At 29.3% G+C, this 26751-nt stretch overlaps 2 protein-coding genes across 3 annotated transcripts; one reads left to right on the top strand and one right to left on the bottom strand.

The window, feature by feature from the left end:
* The first annotated feature begins 1106 nt into the window (after positions 1-1106).
* On the top strand, positions 1107-3205 carry LOC132924733 (uncharacterized). The gene is made up of 3 exons (XM_060989179.1): positions 1107-1179; positions 1316-2197; positions 2268-3205. The coding sequence occupies exons 1-3, from the start codon at positions 1107-1109 to the stop codon at positions 3203-3205; spliced, it is 1893 nt and encodes a 630-aa protein (XP_060845162.1).
* Positions 3206-8498: 5293 nt separating this feature from the next.
* Positions 8499-26600, bottom strand: LOC132926999 (X-ray repair cross-complementing protein 5-like). Of its 2 annotated transcripts, XM_060991441.1 has the most exons (15): positions 26197-26600; positions 22849-22962; positions 22551-22786; positions 20564-20686; positions 18657-18720; positions 17600-17734; positions 16883-17066; positions 16672-16802; positions 15707-15844; positions 15429-15568; positions 15144-15365; positions 14925-15067; positions 14530-14739; positions 13347-13477; positions 8499-8939 (listed from the first exon to the last, which is right to left on the bottom strand). In XM_060991441.1, exons 1-15 carry the CDS (start codon positions 26215-26217, stop codon positions 8922-8924), a joined length of 2010 nt encoding a protein of 669 aa, XP_060847424.1. In that variant the 5' UTR covers positions 26218-26600; the 3' UTR covers positions 8499-8921. The 2 variants fall into 2 exon arrangements, with proteins under 2 accessions (XP_060847424.1, XP_060847425.1); XM_060991442.1 differs by lacking the exon at positions 20564-20686.
* Between the last annotated feature and the right edge of the window lie 151 nt (positions 26601-26751).

Below are 26751 nucleotides of genomic sequence, written 5' to 3' on the forward strand. Positions count from 1 at the left end.
AAAAAAAAGAAGAAATGTGTGAATAGACCTTTAACTACTTTAGTCTTAGCTCTATACCCTGAATCCAAGTACATATGGCAACCATATACATTTATATCTGCACATTTATGAATTATTTTTCTAAATACATAGAAATTGTTGATTTACTTTGTTTTAAAATGAAAAAATGTTATCTGTTTAATATAATCATTTACTATAGTAATTAAGATACACCATATTGTTTTTTAAAAAATATTTATTTTGTAATTTACTAATTATAACTCATCAATCTAATATAGAAATATAAATTATATTAAATAAATACATATGTATTTGTATGTATTTGGAGGACATATCTTTATCAAGACGCAAAACTTTAGTTTGGCAGCAGGACGGTGCTCCAGCTCATAATAAAAATATTGTCATAGAGTATTTAAATTGCACTTTTGGTACAAATTGTATGGGAACGTACAGTCCAAAAATATGTTGGCCACCTCGTAGTCCCGATCTGACTTCGCCATATTATTTTCTTTGGGGTTATCTTCAAAGTGTAGTTTACAAAGAAATGCCTGCTAATGTAAATGATCTTAAACAAAAAATTAAAGATGCTTGTTCTAATATCTCAAATTATGTTTTAGTGAAAACTACTACAAATGAATTACTTAAACGACTGGCAATTTGTTTGGAAGTAGATGGTCATCAGTTTGAACATCTATTAAAATAAATTATTAATAAACTTTAATTGACTACTTACAAGTATTGTGTATGTGTTTGTTTGTTTTAATTAAATTTTGAACTTGTGGGTAACTCTCTGCTGTGTAACAGGTGTCGATTGGACCTCAGACATAGAGTAGGTCAAACCACGCATCGCATTTTAAAATCAATACATTCATCATCATCAATCCGTTCAGCATCTATTATGTAGTCCAACTGCGCATTCTGTTGTCCTATTAACAGTACTTGTTGGTGGTTATTAGGATAGGCGAGCTGCTGTGTTATGTGTAACCGATGACCACTTTTTGGAAAACGTGTTGGAAAAATATATACAAATAACAACACACAGAAACAAAACAAAAAATTTCAAATTCAAAAACAGTGAACAGAAAATTTTCAGAAAACAAGGGAAAATGTACCAAGATCTAGTTGACAAGCCCATGCCCTTCAAAATAGTTGAGTGTCATAGGTATAATGAAATGAATGGTAAGATTGTTTTTTATTAATATTACAAGTATAAATAAGGTAATAGCGTAATCAAAGAACAGTTAAAACTTAACTGTCTACTGCAGTGTACAATAATTTATTACATAGTAACATAGTAAGACAGAAAAACTGTCAGAAAAGAAGGTTTTAGAGGAATACATAACTCAACAAGAATTACAAAAATCCAACAGTAATGCAGATGAAGATGGAGAACGGATATGGGACAGAATCAAGACGGCGGTAGTCAATAGTGCTAATAATTGCCTAGGAATAAGAAAACAAGAAAAAAGAAAAGAATGGTTTAATGATAGGTACAAGGAAGCAATAGACAGAAGAAACCGCATACGAGAAAAAACTATCAAGGACCCAAGTGACATAAATATGGAAAGATATAAAAATACTAAAAAAGTAACCAATAAAGTACTAAGATGTGAAAAAAGATTAGTGGAAAAAAGAAAGATTGAGGAAATTGAAGAAAATAAAAATAACTCCAGAAGATTCTTTAGCAAAACTGCCAACATTAAACAGGGATATAAACCGCAGACTAGGATCCTAAGGAATGAACTAGGTGAGTTAGTAACAAAAGAAGAATCTGTAGTAGAAGAATTTAAAAAACATTTCGAAAGATTACTAAATAAAACACCACCAATACCAACACATGAAGATATACCTATGCAATATAGTACAGCGGAACCATATATTAAAACTCCAACAAAACAGGAAATCTATAACATCATAAAAGAACTTAAAAACAACAAATTACCTGGAGAAAACAACATAGTTGCGGAATTATTAAAAAATGGAGGAAATGCGATTAAAGATGAAATTTGGAAAATGATTAAGGAAATTTGGGAAACCGAAGTAATGCCAGGAGATTGGAACACGGCAATACTATGCCCAATATTTAAAAAAGGAGACACTTTAGACCCAAAAAATTACAGAAGAATCTCATTATTGGATACTTGTTACAAGATATTGTCAACGCTCCTTTTGGAAAGAATAACGCCATATGCAGAGGGTATCATCGGAAGATACCAGTGTGGCTTTATAAAGGGGAAATCCACTATCGACCACATTTTTACCTTAAGCCTTTGAGGTTAATTCTGGATTACGACAGGGAGATGCCCTATCCCCAACATTGTTCAATCTGGGACTAGAAAAAGTTATTAGAGAAGCTTATGAAGACAGAAGAATGGAAGTTATTGGTGAAGAAACTATCTTAGCATATGCTGATGATATAGTTCTTTTAGGGAATACGCGAGAAGAAATTTGCCACTCACTCTCTAAACTAATAGAAGCCAGCAAAAACACGGGTTTATGTATCAACGAAGAAAAAACTAAACTTATGATACTATCCAGAAGAAACGTAGATCAATCAAACCTGAAAGTGGGATGTATGAATTTCGAAAAGGTGGATAATTTCAAATACTTGGGTGTTAATATAAACAACAGCAACAACATGCATAAGGAGATAAAGGAAAGAATATTAAATGGAAATAGGTGTTACTTCAGCATAAACAAACTATTGAGATCAAAACTGCTATCAAGAAAGTCTAAAACCACTTTGTACACAAGCTACCTTAGACCAGTAGTAACCTATGGATGTGAGACCTGGTCCACAACAAAAGATGATAATAAAAAACTTGCTATATGGGAAAGAAAAATACTAAAAAATATATATGGACCAGTGTACAACGACAACCTAGGAATATATGAAAAAAGACACAATGAAGAACTGTATAACCTGTATGGAAAACCAAATATACTCACATATATAAGATGTAAACGCCTAGAGTGGTTAGGACATGTATGGAGAGCGGATGGAGATTTATTAAAGAATGTTCTGATACGAAAAATAAATAAAAAACGTCCACTTGGAAGACCAAGAACAAGATGGAAAGACACAGCAGAAAAGGATATGAGACTAATAGATGAGGATGCAACGTTAGACTGGACTTTGAACAGAGAAAAATGGAGAGGCTTACTAGTGGCAGCGCAGGTCCTCAATGGACCGTTAAGCTGTTGATGATGATGAACATAGTAAGACATGCATAATATATAGGTAATATATACTTACCTAATATTATTGAATAACCGGGACTTAATATTTATTATCACTTTTATTTTAACTTAGGTGCAATGGTGATTGCTACGGAAACAATCAACAAAGGCACATACATAATATACCCATTAAGTGGACAACTCTATCCAGTAACTCAAAATTTTATAAAACCTGGCGTTAACGATTTCTCCATAGTGACGTCTTACGTTAACCGAAGGGATTACATGTTCCTAGGTCCCATCAGCTTCATCAACCATGATTGCAAGCCAAACGTCGAATGGCACAGCAGATCAAAAACCGAAACATGTGTCAAAGTAATATCGAATGTCCACAAAGGCCAAGAGCTGAATGCCTTTTATGGTCACCATTACTTTGGCATAAACAACTCCGAATGCCTTTGTCGGACATGTGAACTTAATGAACGTGGTTCGTTCTCAAAAAAGACATGTAAGAATGGTGTTTTGACTATTTCGTTTATATGTATTTTTTTTCCAATTTTGTCCCATTATTAATTACTTATATGGTAAATTAAAATTATGTTTATGTTCATATAATAGTATTATTACCTATACAGCCATTATATATTCCATACATATATTTAATGTTATAAATATATATAACACGTCATATACTATAACATATTGCTTTTTTAACGTTTCCACACATCATGTTAATTTCAAATTATATAACTTCTGGCTTTGTTTTAAATACTTTGATAACTTTAATACATACATTATCACTTTCAGCGTCGACAAGCCATGGAAAACGAAAACAAGAGACTAATGATGATAATGATGTTGATGATGATGATGATGAAGACGATGATGATGTTGATAATGATGATGACGATGATGATGATAATTCAGATGCTAATAAACCTTACAAATGTGACATTTGTCAAAAAAAATTCAAATTTAGATCATGGTTTAATTATCATAAAACGACACATGATGGCATTGGACAATTCCAATGCCAATACTGTCCGGAAATATTATTTAAAGCGACATTTCATAACACATTTTGGTGGAAAAAACTTCGATTGTGAAGAGTGTGGACAATCGTTTTCATTGAAGTTCAATTTAAAACATCACATTGACACACAACACAATGAAAATGCAAAAAAAGTGATTTGTCGGAAATGTGGTACATATCTAAGTGATAGTAGACAATTGAAATACCATGATCCATGACAATAGGACACACACCGGAAAAATGCCATACATTTGTCACTGTAAGATAGCCTTTCATGCACCATATATCAGAAACTGTGCGTAGAATTATGCAAAAGATTTTCTCAGACAAATTTCTTTACAATTATTCGTTCATTGGGTTTAAGGGAAAATCTAAATTATCCAATTTACAAAGCTGTACTATAATATTTGGTAAATACTTTAAAAAAAATTTCTAAGACTATTATTTACTTAAATTAAATATTTTTATATTTATTGTTTGTTATTATTTAGAAGCAGTTCATAAAATGAAAAAATTTCATGATATCCCCTTCAAAGATATTGAAAAACCTATTAAATTGTGGATGGCTCAAGCATCAGAACGTATTAAAAAAAAAAAATGAAAAAAATTCAAAGGACATAATAAGTGTATTATAAATATATAATTAATATCATATATGTCTTACAAATTACGAATTATTTTACATTAAAGTAAAATAAATTTTTTATTTTTATTTTTAAACTATATATGATTATATTTAGCTAGGAAAGCCATATATATTTTTAACTTTTGTATACATTTTTAAAAATTTTTATTATTAACTGATTAGTTATAGCTAAAAGAAACTCATATTTATATTTTTAATAATATATACAACTTCTATGATTATGATACAGCTATAAAAGCCATGTATAATATTTGTATACTATTATATATTTTTTATTTTAAAAATGCTGAAGTAAACAGCCTTATTAAACTATTATTAATTATAATAGTTACATGGTATATTATATTATGTTTGTAAATTATATGTTCTTATTTTATATTTATTTACACTGTTTGTAATTGGATTTTAATAAATATTATTTCAAAACTATTAGACAGTTTTTTCAATTCTCATTCCTGTTTACTAAAAAAATATAAAGCAAATTGTAAGGATCATTTATAAATAAATAAAATATAATATTATATATAACATCTTCACAATATTGGAATTGGTTGTTTTTACAATATAGAAGGATAATATTATCATAATTACCTTCTTATAATATTACTACAACATTAATCTGAATATTTTTACAATCACCATCAATAACATAATAAAAACACTTAAAAACAATATTATGAAAATTATTAACATGTAATGTTCTTGCAACAATCAAAAACAATATTCTCACAAGAAATACATAAATATTTTCTATATATTTTAAAAGATTATTGTGGAAATATTTGATCCTCTGCCAAATAGTGATCTAATAATATTGTGACAATAATCAAAAATATTCTAGCAACTTTCTACGAATATACATAAAATGTTTAAATTTAAGCATGAATATTGTTTAAATATTGTTAAAATATAATTTTGCTGTGTGGGGGGCTGTGTTGCCAATGACGGCAATTCTTCCACTTCCTCTGTTAGTCCTGACATTAGCAGCATATTGTACGGCGGGTAAAGGTACCAAGGACCTCTGCGTACTGGTGACGCTAGGCGTTAAAAACGCTTTTAACTCGCTCCGCTGGCCGGTCATTGACGAGGCCCTGCGGAAGAAGAATGTCCCAGAATACCTCGTCGAGATGTTCCGTTCCTGGCTCACGGACAGGGAGCTCCTAACCGGTGATGAGATGACTTTACGGCCGGTCACGTGCGGGGTGCCGCAGGGGTCGGTCTTGGGCCCGGCGCTGTGAAACGTCACGTACGACTCGCTCCTGTAAATGAACGTCCCGAGAGGGGTTCATCTAGTCAAGTTCGCTGACGATCTCGCCGTGGTCGGAGTGGCCAAAACTGGTCAGCTCCTGGAAGATGCCGTCAATCAGTGGAAGAGGCGCCTACTGGCTTCCGTAGTGGAGAGCCAGCTCCTCTACGCCACTCCCATCTGGTCAGCTGCTGTCTCGGCGTCCGCCAGAGCTACCGGAGGGCTGATACAACCCCAAAGGATTATAGCCCTTGGGTGATAAGGGCGTATCTGACGGTGTCAGACGAGGCTGCCCTCGTACTAGCCTACATGCCGCCAGCGGACCTGATCGCCCAAGAAAGGTTGAGGTTGAGAAGGCGTCGTACAGCCTCCACTTTCAGGAGCCCCGCCGACGTGTTTGGACGCGATGAAGGTGATGGAGAGAGAGGCGACTCTAGTGCTGTGGCAGCAACGGTATGCCTTCTCACCCAAGGGCCAGTGGACGTCAGGAGTTGGGTGCGCAGACTTCTTCCGAGGATACTGCTGACGTTCCGGATAACTCAGGCGCTTTCCGGCCTCGGCTGTTTCCAGTACTACCTGCATCGAATGAGAAGGGCCATCAACCCGCTATGCGTGCAGTGCGGGAGCGCCGTGGACACGGCGGAGCACACCTTGCTCGCTTGCCCTTACTGGGAGCCCTTTAGAGCCGAGCTCGTAGGCCGCGTGGGGCACAGGTTGTCGGTGGCAACCATATGTGGCATTATCTGCGACCCCACTGAAGAAGATCTGCCCCCAGACTCAGACTTGAATGGGTCGATTATCGAAGAAGCCACAGAGTCCATGAGGCTCTTATATAAAATGGTGGAAGGCCTCCTGTCGGCCAAGGAGAAAGAAGAGAGGGTTCGCCAAGCCGACGCAGCGGTCGGGCAGAACGGGCGTTTAGGGCGGCGGGATGCGTCCGGCCAGTGAAGGCAGAAGTATGAGAACTCCACGTATTGTTATAGTTAATGATTTCTTATAATTGCTTTATTATTGCTTTTTGTTTATTATTCTATTGTATTTGTAATTATATATATGTATGTACTAAAACCCATGTAAGAAGGTAAGTCGGGGAGACTGGCCCCGCCTTCCTTCACTTAAACTTGTAGTTATTGTATTAAACAAACGATGGCGGCCGAGTAGAATTAATGCGAAAGTAGTTCCCTCTCGGTCATGGATTAAACCCGAAAAAAAAAAAGGTTAGGTTAGGTTAGATTCCCGTGCGCATGAGCATGCTATCGGGCGCGTCCCCAGGTTGCGGATAGGGGAACGCCCTGTAGAAATGCAGGGTAGCTGCGAAATAAGCCATACATTAGGGATGGACGAATAAGCGGTCGCGGACAAACTCAACACCGGGGTGGCGATCGACCCCCGGTGTCTCGGAAGATCTGGCCAACGGACGGAACACGGACAGACGACGCGAGGCTGGCGTTGTCAGTGGCGGCAAAGCCAAAAAATCTTAAACCATGATGAACGATAACAACAGCACTGAGTCTTGTTGTGAGGCCCTCCTAGACCTCACGGGACGGCAACTGGGAGTGGACTCGCCCCAGGGGTCGTATCAGCAAGCCCGACCCCTAATGAGGGGGTGTCCAGCGTGGCCCTCTCATCCGGCAAAATTACTGCTGAGACAGCCGTGTCTTCAGGCACGGAACGGATCCAGGCCCCAGACGGAGAATTGATTAAAAACAGACTCGTGACGACTGCTGCAATAGCAGATAAAACAAGCGGAGTATCCTCCACACCAATGTCCAAGCTGATGGTGACGTCAAACAGACGTGACCATGGTGAAATTAAAAGGCTGAAGCAGCTGCTGAAGGCACAAACCACAACTATCACCAACCTACTATCAAAAAGGATCACCTTAAGACAGCGAATACGCTTACAAAGTCACCACAAGTGAAAGAAGTTATATCTGCGACAATCAAAACAGCTGACTGACTGGATGGAAATCAAAAGGCCCTTATTGGTGCCTTCAACGATGCCGAAAAAGCGACCAGACATGTCAATAAGCCCACGCCCGAGCAGCGTCATACTATCCTGGGCAACCAAAAGACCATACTAAACCTATGTAGAACCTATGTGGCCCATTCTTCAAATTCACCATTAAAACCGGCCCATAGTTTTACTTTTTTTACTATTGAGTTTGGGTATCAAAATTAAAATTATATTGGTTATTTGTTTTTTTGGAAAAAAAAGTTCTTCAGTAAGCCGTAAGGTACTAAACCACTAAACCTGTACTTTTCCAAAAGCCTATAGTTAATATTTATTATTTATAATATGATAAATATTTACAATTAAAAATCATGGATATTTATTTTTATAGTAGACATAGCTATTAGTTTTATACTGGTAAAATTCTATAATCATAAAATATTTATCTATACTACCTCTGCTGCCCTTATGCGCACATCTATGTAAGATTTTGAGCAATGAGGTTACACCATTTCCTACGTGATAACTCCCAAACGTTTGTTTTAAAAACTAATTGCTAAAAGGCATAGTTTGTAACCTAACTTTTAAAATCACAAAATTGTTTGCCTCCACATTTTTGGAAGAAAAATTTTTACAATTACGTACAACACATTATATATCTCTTCGTAAATTATAATTAAACAATTTTAAAATTATAAACATACATTTTTTGAGTTAAACATAATAAATACTAGTTACAACACACATTTTGATATTTGTATGGTATGTTATGTTAAATTGTACATTAATAAATAGAATTATTTCATCATTTTTAATAAAATAATAATAATATATAATACAATTATAATTATACTTGTTTCCATTTACAAAAACTCTTTCAGCTGAAACAAAAAGAAAACTTAATTAAAATATGTATTTGAATAACTTTCTGTAACTCCACTTGTTGTAAATGTTTGTATCGCACTTACACTAATAATATTGAAAACTTACTATTTTATACTACGCGAGGAATAAAAGTGGAGTCTCTAATGTATCTACGACATTGGTCATAAATATATTAACAGATTTTTAATAGTATAATTATAATATTATAATTAAAGTTGGGTTTAATATAATATGTAGTAGTTTTACCCAATGTTATTTAACAAGTATCAAATATACAAAATCAACACAAACCAAAATATGTATTTATAACATTTAATTTCTTTAATTATTCATAGAATCTATGAAATATATTATATTATTTTTTTCAATATATATGTAAATATGTTTATATACAGGATGTTTCTGACATTGATGAGATCACTAGTATTATATGCGTATTCATTGTGATGGCCCAATGAAGATTTTTTTTGAAATAATTTTTTTATCTTCAAAATCTGGGTAAATTCTGATTATTCTTAGAACATTATCTTAAATGTAAAAAGAAACACTCAAATTATATTTTTGCAAAATTTTTAAACGAATTGAGGAGTCACTTGTATATGCGCTTGACACGCGTTTTTCACGCTTGATTTGCTGACTAAAAAAAAGGGTATGTGATACATCGATTTGTATAAGAACACTCTGAACAGCACAATGGGGGACAAGGAAGAAACCTCTACGCGGTGTCCCCTAGTAACGGTGTTTTCAAACACTGGCTAATACTTCCAAACCCAGGCGCAACCTATCTCTCAGTATACAGTGGATTCCGCTTAATGTGGGCACCGGTTAATATGGGCGTCCGCTCATTGTAGGCAAACAGGTCTGGTCCCAATACAAATGTATATTAACAATGTTAAATAAAGCCACTTAATATGGGCAATTTTATTTTATCATAGCGTTAGAATATACACATATGTATTTAAAAACGACAAATTTAATCGGGTTTCGTCGTATCTATGAGATTGTGTTTATCGAAAGTAATAAAAATCATTACCAATCAAACCTTAATGGGATTTTGATGTTTGTAAATGTTATTAGATGCGATAAAAATAAAGTGGTAGACTATAGACGGAACGCGTTCTGTAACGCGTCAATACCCGCATTTCAGTTTTAACGTGAATTTCAATGTGACAATATGTCACGAAAAGATCTCTCCCTCAAGGAAAAAATCGAGATTTTAGACAAAGTGAAACCGCTACCTCCAGGCACTTCACAACGTAAAATCGCTGAAAAATTATATGTTCCGAAATCAACAGTGGCGAAACTGCTCAAAGAAGAAGTCATTTTACGCGAAAACTTCAATTCAACTGAAACTGGTAATAAAAAACGTAAACGGGAAGGGAAAGATCCCGAAGTTGACGAGGCCTTAAGTGAGTGGTTTTCATTGATAACAAGTCGCGGTGTTCGCGTGTCTGGGCCAATGTTGAAATGTAAAGCCGAAGAATTATCCCAGAAAAATGGTAACAATCAGTTTATTGCTACTGATGGTTGGTTAAGCAGGTGGAAGAATAGACACGATATAAAATTCAAGCGTGTGCATGGTAAAAAAGCAAGTGCTGATGAATACGCCTCTAATGATTGAAAAGCTAACAGGCTAAAAATAATTTTGAACGATTTTTCCCCAGATAACATATTTAATGCAGATGAAACTGGACTGTATTATCGAGCGACACCTGATGGTTCTTTATGTTTCAAAAAGGAAGTTTTAACTGTTTCAAAAAAAGCAATGGAGATGATTACAGATTTATTATGTGTCAATATGACCGGGAGTGATAAAAGAAAGCTGCTAGTAGTGGGGAAAAGCTTAAAACTTCGATGCTTTAAAAATTTGTCTATAAATAAAATGCCAGTGCATTACCACGCGAATAAAAATGCATGGATGACTTCAACCATATTTTCAAACTGGCTGTATGAATGGGATAAAGAATTGCAAGCAAAATCTAGGTCCATACTTCTTCTTATTGATAATTGTGCTGCACATCCAAAAAACGTTCAACTCAAAAACATTACTTTAGAATTTTTGATACCAAATACGACATCTTTAATCCAACCCTTAGATATGGGTATTATCAAAAATCCAAGGTGAGATATAGAATGAAACTGGTTAATTTTTTTTTAGAAATGATAGAGGAAAACTTGTTTGATTCATCTACAACTGCTAATCAAATAAGTGGCAAAATAAACATATTGCAAGCGATACAGTTTGTATCCGAGAGTTGGCGAGAAGTTAGCTGCACAACTGTTATGAATTGTTTCGCTCATTGTAGATTTTCTAATTTTATTGGTCCACAACCTGAGATGACTGAATTGAATGAAGAATTTTTACTTATTCAAAACCATAACGAGTTTGAAAACATTGATGAAAATGCTCCTTGTTTTGATAATAATGAAGACATTTGTGATGTTGCAGTACAGAATGTTCTTAAAAAAAGGAAGTTGGAAAATGAAGAAGAAGATACCGAACCACCAGTTACAGCTAGAGAGGCTAAAAAGTGCATTGATTTGTTGCAGAAGTTCTTCATGCAAGAGGGTAACGAAAATAGTCCGTCTGGTAAGCTTGAAGCATGTGTCCATTTTGTCAACCAGATCCACACTAAACAGCTTAGACAACGAACCATTAAGACGTTTTGTATACCTTCCACATCCAAATATTAATTTAATTTAATTTATTATATTTAGTTTTATTTATATAGAAATTATTTAACATTTTTTTCAATAATATGGCAATAAAACTTTTTATTAGAATTTTTTTTTTTTTAAAACTAATTTCGGTTTTTATGGGCAGCCGCTGAATGTTGGCAAACAGGGCTGGTCCCGACGTGCCCACATTAAGCGGAATCCACTGTAATAACAATGTCTGGCGGTCATAAAAAATCGCACCTAAAACGGCCCTTATCAGCGCCAGCACTGACGATCGTATCGATAAACATCGAAGGTATTACGAGAGTAAAAGAAGAACTTCTATCTACCATTTTCAAATCAACATCATGCGATATAATATACGTCCAAGAGACCCATAGAGACCAGACTATTAATGCACCAAGTATATCTGGAATGAAACTAACAGCGATAAGGCACCATAGAAAACACGGTAGTGCTATCTTCACAAAACCTAACATGACCATCCAGTCAGTTAAAATATACGAACAAAACGACATCGAATTTATCACAGTGCATTTATCGAACATCTCAGTCTCCTCAATCTATAAACCACCAAATTCTCTTTTCATAGCCCCTAATCTTAAATCCGAAGACAGCTTACAACATAAATCTAACATAGTCAAAATAGTAATAAATAAATAAATAAATAAATAAATAAATAGTCATAGGTGATTTCAACAGCCACAGTTCAAGCTGGGACTATACAGAGACAAACGATGATGGCGAAGCAGTAGAAATCTGGGCACAAGGCGAAGATATGGTACTGATTCACGATAACAAATTACCTCCATCAAAAGTTGTTCAATGTAACCCCATCAACTTTGATGCACTTTTCCATACGAAGATGTAATAAACTCCAAGTTTTTCCCAACAAAGTTGGTGTTTGACAAAGGATATCAACTATATTATTATTCTAAAAGCTGTAATTTCAGTGTAATTATACAAATAATTAGTTTCGCTGATCTCTAACTAATGATATTACGGATGAAAGTTGCCATATTTACCTAATACACCAAAAACACATAACATAAATGTATGAAATTAAATTCAATCATTTAAATCTGTTAACCCTAATTTTGTTATTATTTTGCAATTTTTATTAGTTAACAATATAAAACAATGTGTTAATTAATTAAGTATGAAGAATGAAAACAAATAACTATCACTACTGTTCATCTTGTAGTGTTTTCATACAAATCGGTGTGTCACGGTCCCTTTTTTTAAGTCAGCGATTTGATTTATATGAGCATTTTGTAAAAGTACAACTAGTGTTAATTTTTTTTACATTTAAGATAAGATTCTAATAATATTTTGCAGAGAAAAAAATTTCAAAAAAAAACCTTCATTGGGCTATCATTTTAAGTACGTATATACTAATGGCCTCTTCCATATCAGAAGCACTCTATATTAAGATTGAATTAATTCAGGATATCAATTAAAGAAAATAAATAAAAAATGAAAATTTAACTGTAAATATTTCTTTTTATCAATGTACATAATATAATGTCTTACACAACTTGACATTTTGAATAAATAAAAAAAATTCTTAATGTGATGAAAAGAGATGTAAGGTTTTATTTTTATTTAATCATTCAATATCAAACAATAACTATATTGAAAAGTATACAACATGAATTTGGCTGTTAATGATCATTTGTAATTTTTTTAATCACTTTATATTAATAAAAAATAAATTAACTTACTGGATCATCATCATCAATAATGAACTCTGCTGTAACATCTTGTAATACTTCATGTTTCATAAATTGTTCAGATAACTCCTGTGAAATATCACTTATTTCAATCTCTTGATTCGTAATAAGTCCTATTCCACCTTAAATATAAATTTATATTTCATTTCATGTGTACATTAAAAATATAATAATAATATAATAATATAAATTATACACATAATATGTTTGGTTTTAATAATATGAATTTAATGAGAGAGTAATATAGTAGTTAAATACCATATGTTAAGTACTATTAACATCAAAGATGTGTCTAAACTCTAAAGAACATACAGAAGAAATTTTTTTTATAATATTGGTAGTAGTGTCATACTAGTATAGTGACCTACAATTGAAGGTCCTGGCAAATATATTATATATCCCAATTTTTATCTGTTTTTATGACATTCTTATAATAACCATATGGATGTAATGACGTTTATATTACATTATTTTATTTATGAAATAAAAGGACATGAGCCCGTTTTACAAATTAATAATGTAATTTAAGTACAGAAACAATATTAACATACAATACATATAAATAATTTTATAACTATAAATTTACAAAATAATGACATTTAACAATACATAATATCATTCGTTTTATTTTTAATTATATGAAATATTTAAATTCATGTTCATTGTATATTTTTAATTATTGTTTGATTACCCACAAACCCCCTGGTCATAATTAACGTGAATAATCTATGCTCCACTGTATATGATTTAAATCTAATAGAGTATTTACAGTCTAAAATAAGTTTTTATTAAATTTTAGTAATTTAATTAGCTAAAGAATTTGACTTGTTTGGTTTTGAATCAAGATTCTCTTCCAGTAAATATTATCATTGATCACAGTATATACTATATAACATAGAATATTGGTAAGTATTAAAATCATTTATAATATGAAAATGTTCACATTATTACAAGTTCCTTTTCACCAACAAATATTTTTTTTTTTTTTGGTGAACTCCATTAAAAATACTTTATAGGTTTATGCTAAATTAAATACTCCAAAAGATAAATTAAGAAATATTGAAATATTAAAATTAAAAAAATAATTTTATTAGTTTATATAGACTATTTAAACCTTATCAATTGTCATGTATCTATTATATTATTTAATTTATATATTGTACAAGATACTTACTGTCAATGAACTGTGACCACATTCCTTCTTTACCAGATAAAAGAACTGAATCTTTTACAAGATACATCAAAGTATTATACGATTTAACATCATTATTATTTATATAAAATTCTCTTAAAACTTTCAAATTTGATGCTGGTTTCTCTAAGTCTTCCATACTTGTACTAGATTCTATTAGGTCTAAAGTTATGTGTTTCATATTATCACAAACTGCAATAATAATTATTATAAATTAATTAAAAAAAATTTTAACATATAGTATTAAATGTTTATAAAATACCACTCATTTAACATTGAATTTCATTTTCATAATTTCTTAGAATCGTATAGTAAATAAATTAACAAATACAATATATATTTATAACTTAAACTAAATATAGTAAATATATGAATACCTATTACAGGATTTAATCCGTTTTCTAAATGTTTATTAAAATCTTCTATTGGGCTGAATGCTGTAATTACAAATTGTTTCGAACAGTCTACTTCTTCTTCATCACAATCAAATTGTAAAATATTATTATCTTCAACTGAACGTCTATTAAACAGACATAATAAATATAATATTATTTTCAATATTTATTGATTCAATTCTTAGAATTAATATTACCCACTTTTCATAAATTTCTTGTTGAAGTGAAAATACTTTTATAATTTCATAGATCGGTTGTTTAGTCTTTACCATAATTCTTTTAGGGGAGTTAAGTAAACTTTGGATATGCTCTGGTATTGTTTTAGTTAATAATTTGTTTGGATTAATAGCCTTTTGAGTAATACAATCAAACACGTATTGTAATTCAGGGTCGTGTGTATTTTCTGGCACGAACAACTCATTTCTGAAATAATATTAATAAGTAAAATCAACAACAAATTAATTAGTCAATAATATTTTAATTTACCCATCTTTATCTAAATCCATTGCATCTATAAGATTACGGACAGCATTATTTTCTTCATAATTGGGTTTAAATGATTTTAGTGATAGAAGTTTAAACAAGTGTTCATCTTCAGCATATGGTAGATTAACACACACAAAATACTAAAACAATAATGTATATTATAATATACTAGAAAATAATAAATGTGTATACAAACTATGGCATAAAAATATACATAGAATAGTAAGTATATGTTCAAAATTTAACCATAATATAATTTTACATCAAAGCATACATACATTTTCAGCATCTTCTCTTTGAGGAAAGATTGCTCCAATAGTTGGCAAAGAATTATTAGAATAAACTTTTCTAATAATCATTAATTCTTCTCTTTCCACCATAGCATTGAAAATAACTCTAAATGCAATAATATCTTCCTATAATACATAATTAATATTTTAAATTAATTATTATTGTAGGCAAAACAATTATACAGAACTATGGAACAGTAGATCAACATTTTACTGAGTATCTTCATATCATTCCTTTCACCTAAACTTTAAGTACTTATAACTCGTAAGCTTCTTTTCCAAACTTATGATTTCTATGCATTTAAATATTCTAAAAAATATTCTGTTTTGGAATATGAAATTAAAAATGTATGTTATCATTCAAAAAAGTAAAAAATTAAAAAACTAAAACAATAATATGTTAAAAATATATTTTACTTTAAAACATATTTTTTTTGTTTTGACTAGAAATTATTTTTAAAAAAAAATTCAAAAAAATTCAAAAACATTAATACATTTTGAAATAAAGAGTGTGAATTGATAAAATATCACTCAGATACAACTTATGAGATAATTATTCATGTTTTTTTTTTTATTTAACAACGGTATTATCCAACTATTTTTGAAAAGTATATCTTTGTCATATTTGTATTAGAGATCTGTTTTGAGCATATTTGCTGATATCAAGTTATTTATGAATAAAGAGAAATCATTTACTGTTCTTTATATTTTTTTCAAGTTGTATGTTGTATTAACTATTGACATTGCTTTTAGAATTAAGAGAAATTACATTTTAATTTTTAACTACAATTTTCTATTCATAATATAAATAATATTTAATCATAATTAATCAACCGCCGTCGCCGTGTCAATATGTAGTATTTAAATAATATTTTGTCAACTATATATTTGAAATTTATTTTATTATAATCAAAAATAACTCAATAAAGTAGAAAAATTAATTCTTTATTTACTTTGTGAGGTTTAAAAATATATGATCCTCCATCCATTAAAAATGATCTTTGTATATTTTTAGCTTTTGTAAACCCCAATACTTGTAAACATCTTGGACCAGATTTATAACTATATGCATCCGTATCTAAATCTACAAAAAATATAAATATATATTATACATATATACCTACTAATTTAAATAAATTTGAATAGTTTTTATGAAGCACTTACTGGAGACTGGTATAATTGTATCACCAAAGCGAAATCCATCTATTATATTCTCACGATCAACTTCTATTTGTTCACCATTTTCAACATAAAAGTATGTAGTATGTTTCTTCATTGCTGTAACTGAGTCTTCTGTATCATAGTTTTTACATAATAACCACTTAAAGCTTTTAGCAGTCTCATCTATCTGTTATTTATAATTACATTTTTGAATAATTATTGTTTTACGAAGACGTTATATTCACATGTGTTGTTTCTGTCTTTTTAATATACATTGTACATCATAGCAAATTTGCATTTAGCAGAACACATTTTATGTTGTTATCTTTAATATTGGAGCCAATTTACTTATTATCAAACTAAATTGTAACAATATTATCTAGGAAATTGCATAATACATAATATGCTGTTATTGATATTATCATTTTAAACTGAGTTAAGAACATTTTAAAATTGTAATATTTTACATACCTATAACTCGCTAAAAATTTATAATATCAATAAAATCATGACATGACCTAGATAATACTCTTACCTTAAAGTTTGATTATAGGTAAATTTACTCCAATATTAAAGCTAACAACATAAAATATGTTCTGTTGAATTCAAATATGCTATGAAGTACATTAGTAAAGACAACACATGCGGGTATAACATCTTCTTAAGATATTAATCAACAAAATTAAATATCTTGTACACACATAATAGTCAAGTAAATACCTTTTTATAACCGGAAACTCTAATATTAAAAGCATTTCCAAAACTTAAAGGGATATTCCAAGCTCTTGGTGTTACTTCTTTTTGTTTATAATGACTTAATTTAGGTAGAACTGTACCAAAATTAACAGCAGTTGCCTAAGAATAATACAATTAATTACAAAATATATGGTTAGGATTATTTTTTTCTAGTATATAAGTATCTAAGATGTATAAATTATAATAGTATGAAAATGGAAAAAATCATTTAATAAAACTTACTATATTGTTATGTTTTAACAATATCCACAATACTTTAGATAATTACATAACTTCTAAGAAATATTATTGATAATAATAATTCCTAATAAAAGACTTTACAGTTAATAAAACTAATAAAGAAATAACTTGTGGTATTTTAAACATTTCATAGTAAATTAGTTATTTCCTGAATCATAATCATATGTATACAGAGTGTATCACTAAGTTCTGACAAATTAAATAACGTGTTTTATAAATTTTTTTTTTTTATACAAATAATAGACACTTGTACTATACGTGAAATATAAACTTTTTATTTTTTTGTACAGAAAATAAAAAAAATTCAAAACAGCCAATTTATAAATATATATTGATAAAAATAGTTTTAAGTTTACAGTTATTAATTTGTGTAATCCATTAGCGACTTATGAGCGTTAAAATATCTTATATTACTTTCTTATACTTTCTATTACTTTCTTATTTCATCAAAACCAAAAGTAAAAACCAGTAGTCAAAATGAATACGATAACTACATTCTTTATTATCTATGACCATTCTGTCTTATCACCACTAAGGCTTTATCTAAATTTTACATATTATTATCAATATTCAGATATGGTTATCGTTAACTCCAATTAAAAATTTTGTTTTGACTACTGATTTTTACTTTAGACTTTGATTAATACACATTAGCAGAAAGTTGAAGAAATACTTAAACTTTCATAAGTTGTGCTTAGTTTTTTAATTATTTAATTTATCAGAACTTTGTGATACATCCTGTATATGCATGTATGCACTATACATAATATTATTGTATTACCTCAGATTTCAAAACAAATGTTTCTAACTTAGGATTGAGTGATATATCATCAAAATCTTTACCTCTGAAAACATAAAATTGATTTAAATTACAAATAATAATTCCTCAATATGTAAACAGTATTATTCTAAATAGTACATCATTAATTTTTATTTGATGATTTGCAAAAAATATATATAATATTATCTGAATACAAAACATATTTAAATAACCAATCTACAAATCACAATAAAAATATCAACTATGATATTCATGAATTAGTCTAAATATTTTTAAAAAGTTTTTTTTATAGACAATAATAATATATTTAATTGTAAAATATTTTATATCCTTACTATTAATATTTTTAAAATACAGCATAGTTACTAAAACCGTAAGACTTTCAATACCTATAAAAATGTAACCATATTTTTGATATTTTTGAGTATTGCAAAATTAACTAAGAGAACATTGAAGTAAATTTTCAAAATTGTCTTAGTCATTATAAGAATGACATCTTGCAATACATGAGAAATAAAAATAAATTATAAATGTTCATTGAACATAAAAATATAAATATTTATTAAAAATTTTAAATCTGTAACATTAAAAAAAGTGGGCAAATGGGTATCGCTCTGCTGTATAGTAGAGATGGAGAGTCGGCCACTGATCACCATAACGGATGTGTTAAATTTGAATGCAATGACGGGTATCATTGTATACGAAAAACGATTCTGAACGGAGATGATTTGTCAGTCAATGATAATTAGTTGGATATATTATATTGTTATTACTTATATTTAAATTGTAATATATCGTTATTTTACGCGATTTCGTAAAAAATTAAATTTCATACGCTCATAAAATGTTTTCTATATTGACGCTGGAATTTTTTTTTAAAATTACTTAAAGGAAAACTTATGGATAACCTTGTATTGGATTTTTGAACCTTAAGTATAAATCACAAAAATTTTATGAATTTTCAACTTCAAAATTCCTTGCAAATTTTCGCGATTTTGATATATTTCGTAAATATTTGAACTTAAAATGCTTATAAATAAAAATTGTGACTAACGATTTTTGATTTTTTTTTACTACGATAAGTTCAAATTATAATAAACCTTGTATTAAATTTTAAAGATTTTTTGGATAGCCAAATTTTTTTTATCGGCATTTTAAGAAAAAAAACTAAAAAAGGCAAAAATTTCAATTGTCTATAAGTACCTTAAAAAAATTCTAAATATTTTGAAATTTAATCGTAAATATATAACGCTAACATAAACATTTGGTGAAAATTTCAAGTATTTACAATGATTTGTTTTTGAGTTACAGCAAAATCAAAAAATCGATTTTGTCAAAGTGGTTATACGTAAAAATTCCCGTTTTTCCGTAATTTTTTCAGGGTTTTTCCCGACGCGTTTGAAAACTACTGGACATTTTTTACTTTTGACCCCCCCCCCTTCAAGTACCAACTAGACGAATTTTCCTTTTCAAATAGGGGCTGAAGTCAAAAATCGAAGCATTATTACTACTCCAAAACGTGATGACAGACACAACAAAAAAAAAAATAATAAAAAAAAATACACATCATTGTAAAATCAATACATTCATCACTCCGTTCAGAATCTAAAACAAAGAAAAAATTATCGATAAACGGTTTGAATAAATATTTACACGTATTTCAACTTTTACTAGAAATTAACCTCAATAGTGAAGATCAATACATTTTTAATTCTCCAATAGGTGATGGCAAGAAAAATAAACCATAATAACATTGCTTTCATTTCTATTGAAAAGAATATTTGAATGGCATTTTAAATAATAATGGACCATTATTAATGGTAAATGTATTATATAAACACAAAAGAAACTTATTTCAATTTAAAATAGTGTATCTTTTTTAATATTCAAATTTAAAATTAACTTACATTATAGTTAAATTAATATTTTGCCTTTTTATACAGCTTGCAATTATATCTATTTTATCAAATGAAATATCAGTTTCAAGATTTGAAAACATAACAATCTGAAGGTCTTTGAATATTTTGTCTCTATAAAATAAAATAAATATTTTGCTTAAAAAATATAATTAACAATTTATATATTAGAATAATAAATATTATATGTAAACATATAGCAACCAAAACTATCGCTTTTATACCTCAAAATTAAATTAGAATTATAGTATTTGTTATAGTTTAAAGTTTTCTTTTATTATTGCGTGCATTCAATAAAATAATTTGCAATAAAATATTTAGCAATTCGTTATTTAATATTATGTTTTAAATAATTTGAAGAAAAATTGATAACTAGAGCTTGAATATTGTAGGAGATGTATAAATTATTCAAGGTATTATTCTATATGCTCTTGATTTGTATAGTAGACTAAGCTAGAAATCAGAGCTATACATTGGTGAATTAAAAAAAAAAATGTTAATTGCATATTTCATTGATTTTTATATACATATTATGAAAATTTATTATTTTCTAAAAAATGTTTCTATCTTAATCAACCTAATTTAAGTAATATTGAATATAAAATTTAATGTAATTAAACATATCTATTTATTGTCACCGTCATAGTTGAATATCAATCTCACTACAACGGTTAAATGTGAATTTTATTGCTATTGCAATAATTTATGGAATAGGAAAAATGGATTAAAATGTGAAAATATACCTTTAAAAGGATGTTCTACCCACATGTGCTTTATCCGTCTTACTAATGTATACTACAGCAAATTTGAATTCAACAGAATCCATCTTATATTATTTTCTTTGATTGTAGAGTAAATTTACTCATTATTCAATTTAAAAGTAAGAATATTATTTAGGGTATCACGTAGGCTTTTATTGATGTTTTAATTTTAAACTTAGTTATAGTTATGTAAAATACTTAAACTTCAAAATTAAAATACCAATATAAACCCATATGATAATATACCCTAGATAATATTCTTGCCTACCTTTAAGTTTGATAATAGGTCAATTGACTCTAATACTAAAACTAACAACATAAAATGAATTCAGCTGAACGCAAATTTGTTATATTGTATGTTAGTAAAATGGAGACAACACATACGTCTATGATGTCCTCTTAAAAATAAATATTGACAACATTAACCTAGTAGTCATGTACAAACTGATTTTTTAAGCATACTCACCCCATTACTATGCTTAAATTATGCATATATTCAAATTTTGATTTTTATATAGTTTTAAGTTGTTAAAAAACAACGTTTTTATTAAAAAATTATATTTTTAAATAATTTTTATCCTTATATTTTTTTAAGTTTTTACTTTTTTGAATGACAACATAGTTTTAATTTCATATTCCAAAGCAGAAAAATTTTCTGAGTATTTTGATACATTTAGGGCGAGTAGTTTATGAGTTATACTAAGTATTTAAAGTTAAGTTGCGTGGAGTGGTACGGGGTTACCCCACAAAATGTATGTACACTACTCCGCTTGTCTAAACTTTAAATACGTATAACTCATAAACTACTCAGGTTAGGCTAAATTCAATTTTTATGTATTAAAATAATCAGAAAAATATTCTGAATATGAAATTAAAACTATGTTGTCATTCAAAAAAGTAAAAAACTTAAAAAAAATATTTAAAAATATAATTTTTTTTAATAAAAACGTTGTTTTTTAACAACTTGAAACAATGTAAAAAAAAATGTTCAAAAACATGAATACTTTTTGAAATAATGAGTGGTTCATGATAAAAGAATCACTCTGTATACATAATTCAAGCATAAAAATGGGGTAAGCATGTTTAAAAAATCACCTTGAATAGTGACTAGACATTTGTTTTTATCTATTAATATATTATGTGCAAATGAGGATCAGCTTGTTTGAGTCTATTAATTGTGAGTTCAGTAATGAACTACTGTAGTATAATATACTTACTCATTTTCCTTTTTCAACATATCTGCAGCAAGAACAAGGGTATTAAGCCAATCTGAAGGTGTAATATCTGTTGAAGATAAACTGTTAATATGTTTAATTAAATCCCAAGTAACTACACCTAAGCTAGTAACAATTTCTATATTGTGATAACAACATCCCGAGGATGAAAGATGGTTATTTGTACGAGATGATCCAAACAATATTAATGATAAATAATCTTTACTTTCAGCAAATATCTAAAACATAATAAGTAATATTTTTTTACAATTAATTAATAATCATATAGGTTATAAATTACTTTTCTCTTTAAAATCATAGAAGCACAAAATTTAGCTTTTTCAAAAAAGGATTTTCCATCTGAATCTGGCTGCAAAGAATTTTTTCCTACATCAATTGCAAGTATTATTGCTTCCTAGGATACAAAATATTATAATTATAAATAAATAAATAATAATGAAATACACAAATAGGTTAGGTTAGGTTAGGTTATACATTTATACATAATTAAAGACCGGATTTATATGAATTTAAAATTTTTAAATATGCATTTAAAAAGCACAAAATATGTAAAATAATATTTGATTATTTCAACTTATTATTTATTTTAAAGTTATAAAATCAAAATATTCATGATAAAAAGAAGATGATGAAAGAATTTTATAAAGAAGACAATTTTACTGTGCATTGACCGGATAGATTTTTAATATTTACAATTTTTATAAATATAAGTGTGTTTTAATTTAAAATAATTTTGATTATTATTAATCATTAATAACTTATTCAAAAATGTAAATATTAAAAGTCTATCCGGTAAACACACAGGAAATATTCTTCTTTATAAAATATATAATAGGTGCTTTGCCCTAAACTGAACTGGATAGTCGTAATCATAGAAATACGTAATATGTTTGTGGGAGACGGACAGAAAAAACAAACATTGATGAAGCGGCCCCTTCAGCATCTATGAGTAGCAAACCTGAAATTTCAAGCTTTTTAATACTTTCAATAGAAAAATTTGTTTTAGTATAAGTTGAATGTAATATGCAAAAACATTTGTTTTTATGAAAAATATACACTTGTACCCAAAATATGCAAAATAAATTTTATAATATTATTTATTTAGGTATGATTGATGAAAATTAATTTTCTGTATGTAATTGCTTAAAAAATATGAATATGCATTATAATATGCAAAATCCCGTCTTTATAAATAATGATAAACTATTTATATACAAGTTATTGACTAAATAAATAATGGTATATATTATTGAAATAAACATATCAATTAACAGAAAAGTTTTTAAATATATATTCTGTAAGAATTTTTTTAGTAAAATAATGTTTAAACTTACTATCCTGTCTCTAGTCAAACATTTACATCTTACTTTCTTTACATTCCTACAAACTTTTCTTAAATAAATTCCTCTTTACTCCTCGTTACCTTCCACAATATATTATACACTATCAGACCTGTGGCATTCATAATCCTCTTATCATTCTCATTGTAATCAACCTGTCACATTGAAATTAATTTAAGTTCATTTCCCAACAAAAATGTATTATTTTTTAGTTATGTTCAACTATAGTATTATACTTAAGTATTATAATTTAAAGGTATTGTACAATATTTTATTAAAAACTACACATACTTAATGGTTAGATTAGGTTTATTCTCATGTGTTGTCGTTGTCTTACTAACGGATACCTAACCAAAATATGCATTCAACAGTTCCAATTTTGTGTGTTTAGCTTAAGATGACGTTATACCTGCATGTGTAGTGTGCTGTTAGTTTTAATATTAGAGTGAATTGACATATTATAAAATGTAAAAGTAAGATTATTATCTCTTGTGCCCCACAGCCATGTAGGATTTTATTAATATTATTTTTAAGTAAGTTATAACCTTTTGAAACTGTACATTTTAAAATGATCATAACTTACTTAAATAATTTCAATAAAAGGCTATGTGGACCCTAGATAATAATCATACCTTTAAATTTTATAATAGGTCAATTCACTCAAATATCAAAACTAACAACAACTATTGAAACTGGTGAATGAACATTTTCTGTGTCATATGTGTGTAGACGAAGAAAATACATGTAGGTACAACCCCTCTTAAATATTAGAGTGAAATAACCTATTATCAAACTTAACGGTAAGAACAGTATTTGTGTTCTCTCATTTGTTTTTTTATATACTACTTCAATTTTAAAGTTAATTATGATCATTTTTAAATATTAATATATTACATACTCATAACTCACTTAAAAATTAATATACCGTAAAAAAACAAACGAGTTAACACAATATTCTTGTCTTCTAACAATGTGTGTGTAGAATGCTTATTACTATACTGCTATGTGCTCTGACATATCAGATAGTAATATCAATAATAATACGTAATAATAATAATAATAACACTTTTAGACGACTAATAAGTAATAGGTATAACAATATAGCAACGGTTTTTTACTAAAAACCCAAATTATCTCGCAAATAGTGCCAACAAAGTAGTAGGAAAAGTGAAGAGTACAACGACAATGTTAAAAGAAAAAGATAGGTCAATAAAAATATAGAAATACAGAAACCAGCATACCAAAATATACCAGCTCTAAAATATAATAATATTAGTCCCTTGCTAAAACAACAAATCAGCTTAGTTCCTATCAGAACATGCAGTAGTAATATGACAGAGAATACCATACATGGGTGTATGGAAAGTGCTACATCCTGCCACAATCTAATTAGGTCATCGCACATCTGCATGAATCCTAAGCTGTGTGACAACAAATGACGCACATCCGATTGACCAGAAGGGACAAGAGAAGAGTAGAAAGGGGGAAACCGACAATATAAGGGGGACCTGGAGAGGACTCCGACAGATGTGATCTACTAGAGCCAGGCACTTTCACGTCAGTTGACATTATGAAACAGTCCCTGTGACCTAACCTATTTTTCTAATTAAATTACACTTAAAATAATTTACAATTAATTACACTGAATATTTTTCAATAAATTTACACTGAAAATATTTACATCATCTTATTTATTTAAACCACGGCTATACCACCACTACACATCAATTGTTGATTGGCACACTACAATACTATGGCCTTAGAATATTACTATCCCGAATAAAACACATCCATTTCTAAGCATTCCTCACTCATCAACATACTAATGATGGTACACTAACGATCAGCAACTTTCAACGCTATACATAGTACAGGGGTGGCCAACCATTTAATCTCGAGATGAATTTGAGTTGATCGCGACACCCTTTCGAATTTTTTTTTGTAAATTTGTATATCTTTGTATATCCCACGAATATAAAAATTATATTTAGAAAAAAGCAATAAATAACTATGAAAAACGAAATTATACACAGATATTGAATAAAAAGTGTAACAGGCATGTACATATATAATATATTTTTTGTTATCGTGACAACCTAGAAAATCTCAGAGGTCGATCGCAAATCTATTAAAGTTGGCCACCCCTGACATAATATATACATTTTAAGGGAAATAAAACCATTGCAGCAATGTCTTGAAGTCATTTTTTCATTATATCATTATAAGCATTCTAAATTTAGTAATTTATTGCAAAGTAGTTAGTAATTATAATAAATATGAATACAAACCTTTTTAATGATTGCCGCCATTAGATTAGTATTGTAAGTAGTTAATTGTAACACACTAGATATTAATTATATACTTCAGTATATTGTCTTGATATATATACATATATTATATTAAAGATGGTGTAAGTACCATGCAACGACTAATCCAGAAGTATAGTTGTGTAATCATAAAAAATAATACTAATACGATACTAGACTTCGATTCTAAGTCTGTGTGTCATCTACCGAGTAATGGCGACTAAAATAACGAATACAAAATGTAAATATTTAATGCAAAATAGTTGTAAGCAAATATACTGTGAAACGATGTACTGATATACTATATAATTAATAAATATAAAATCCCATCACCGATTTATGCAACAAAAACGTTAAAACAGGCATTTAAAAGAGCAAGCCGCAAGGCATCGTCTCTTATCGTTATCACAATTTCATTATAGTATCTGTGGTGACCTGATCCCGAAGCATGACAAAAAGCAATTCGACAAAACATCACCCGACAAAAGGCCACGACGGTTATTTGTCGTATGGTTTTATGTCGTTTTCTAAATCTAA

Source organism: Rhopalosiphum padi, chromosome 3 (genome assembly GCF_020882245.1).
Source record: "Rhopalosiphum padi isolate XX-2018 chromosome 3, ASM2088224v1, whole genome shotgun sequence".
NCBI lineage: Eukaryota > Metazoa > Arthropoda > Insecta > Hemiptera > Aphididae > Rhopalosiphum > Rhopalosiphum padi.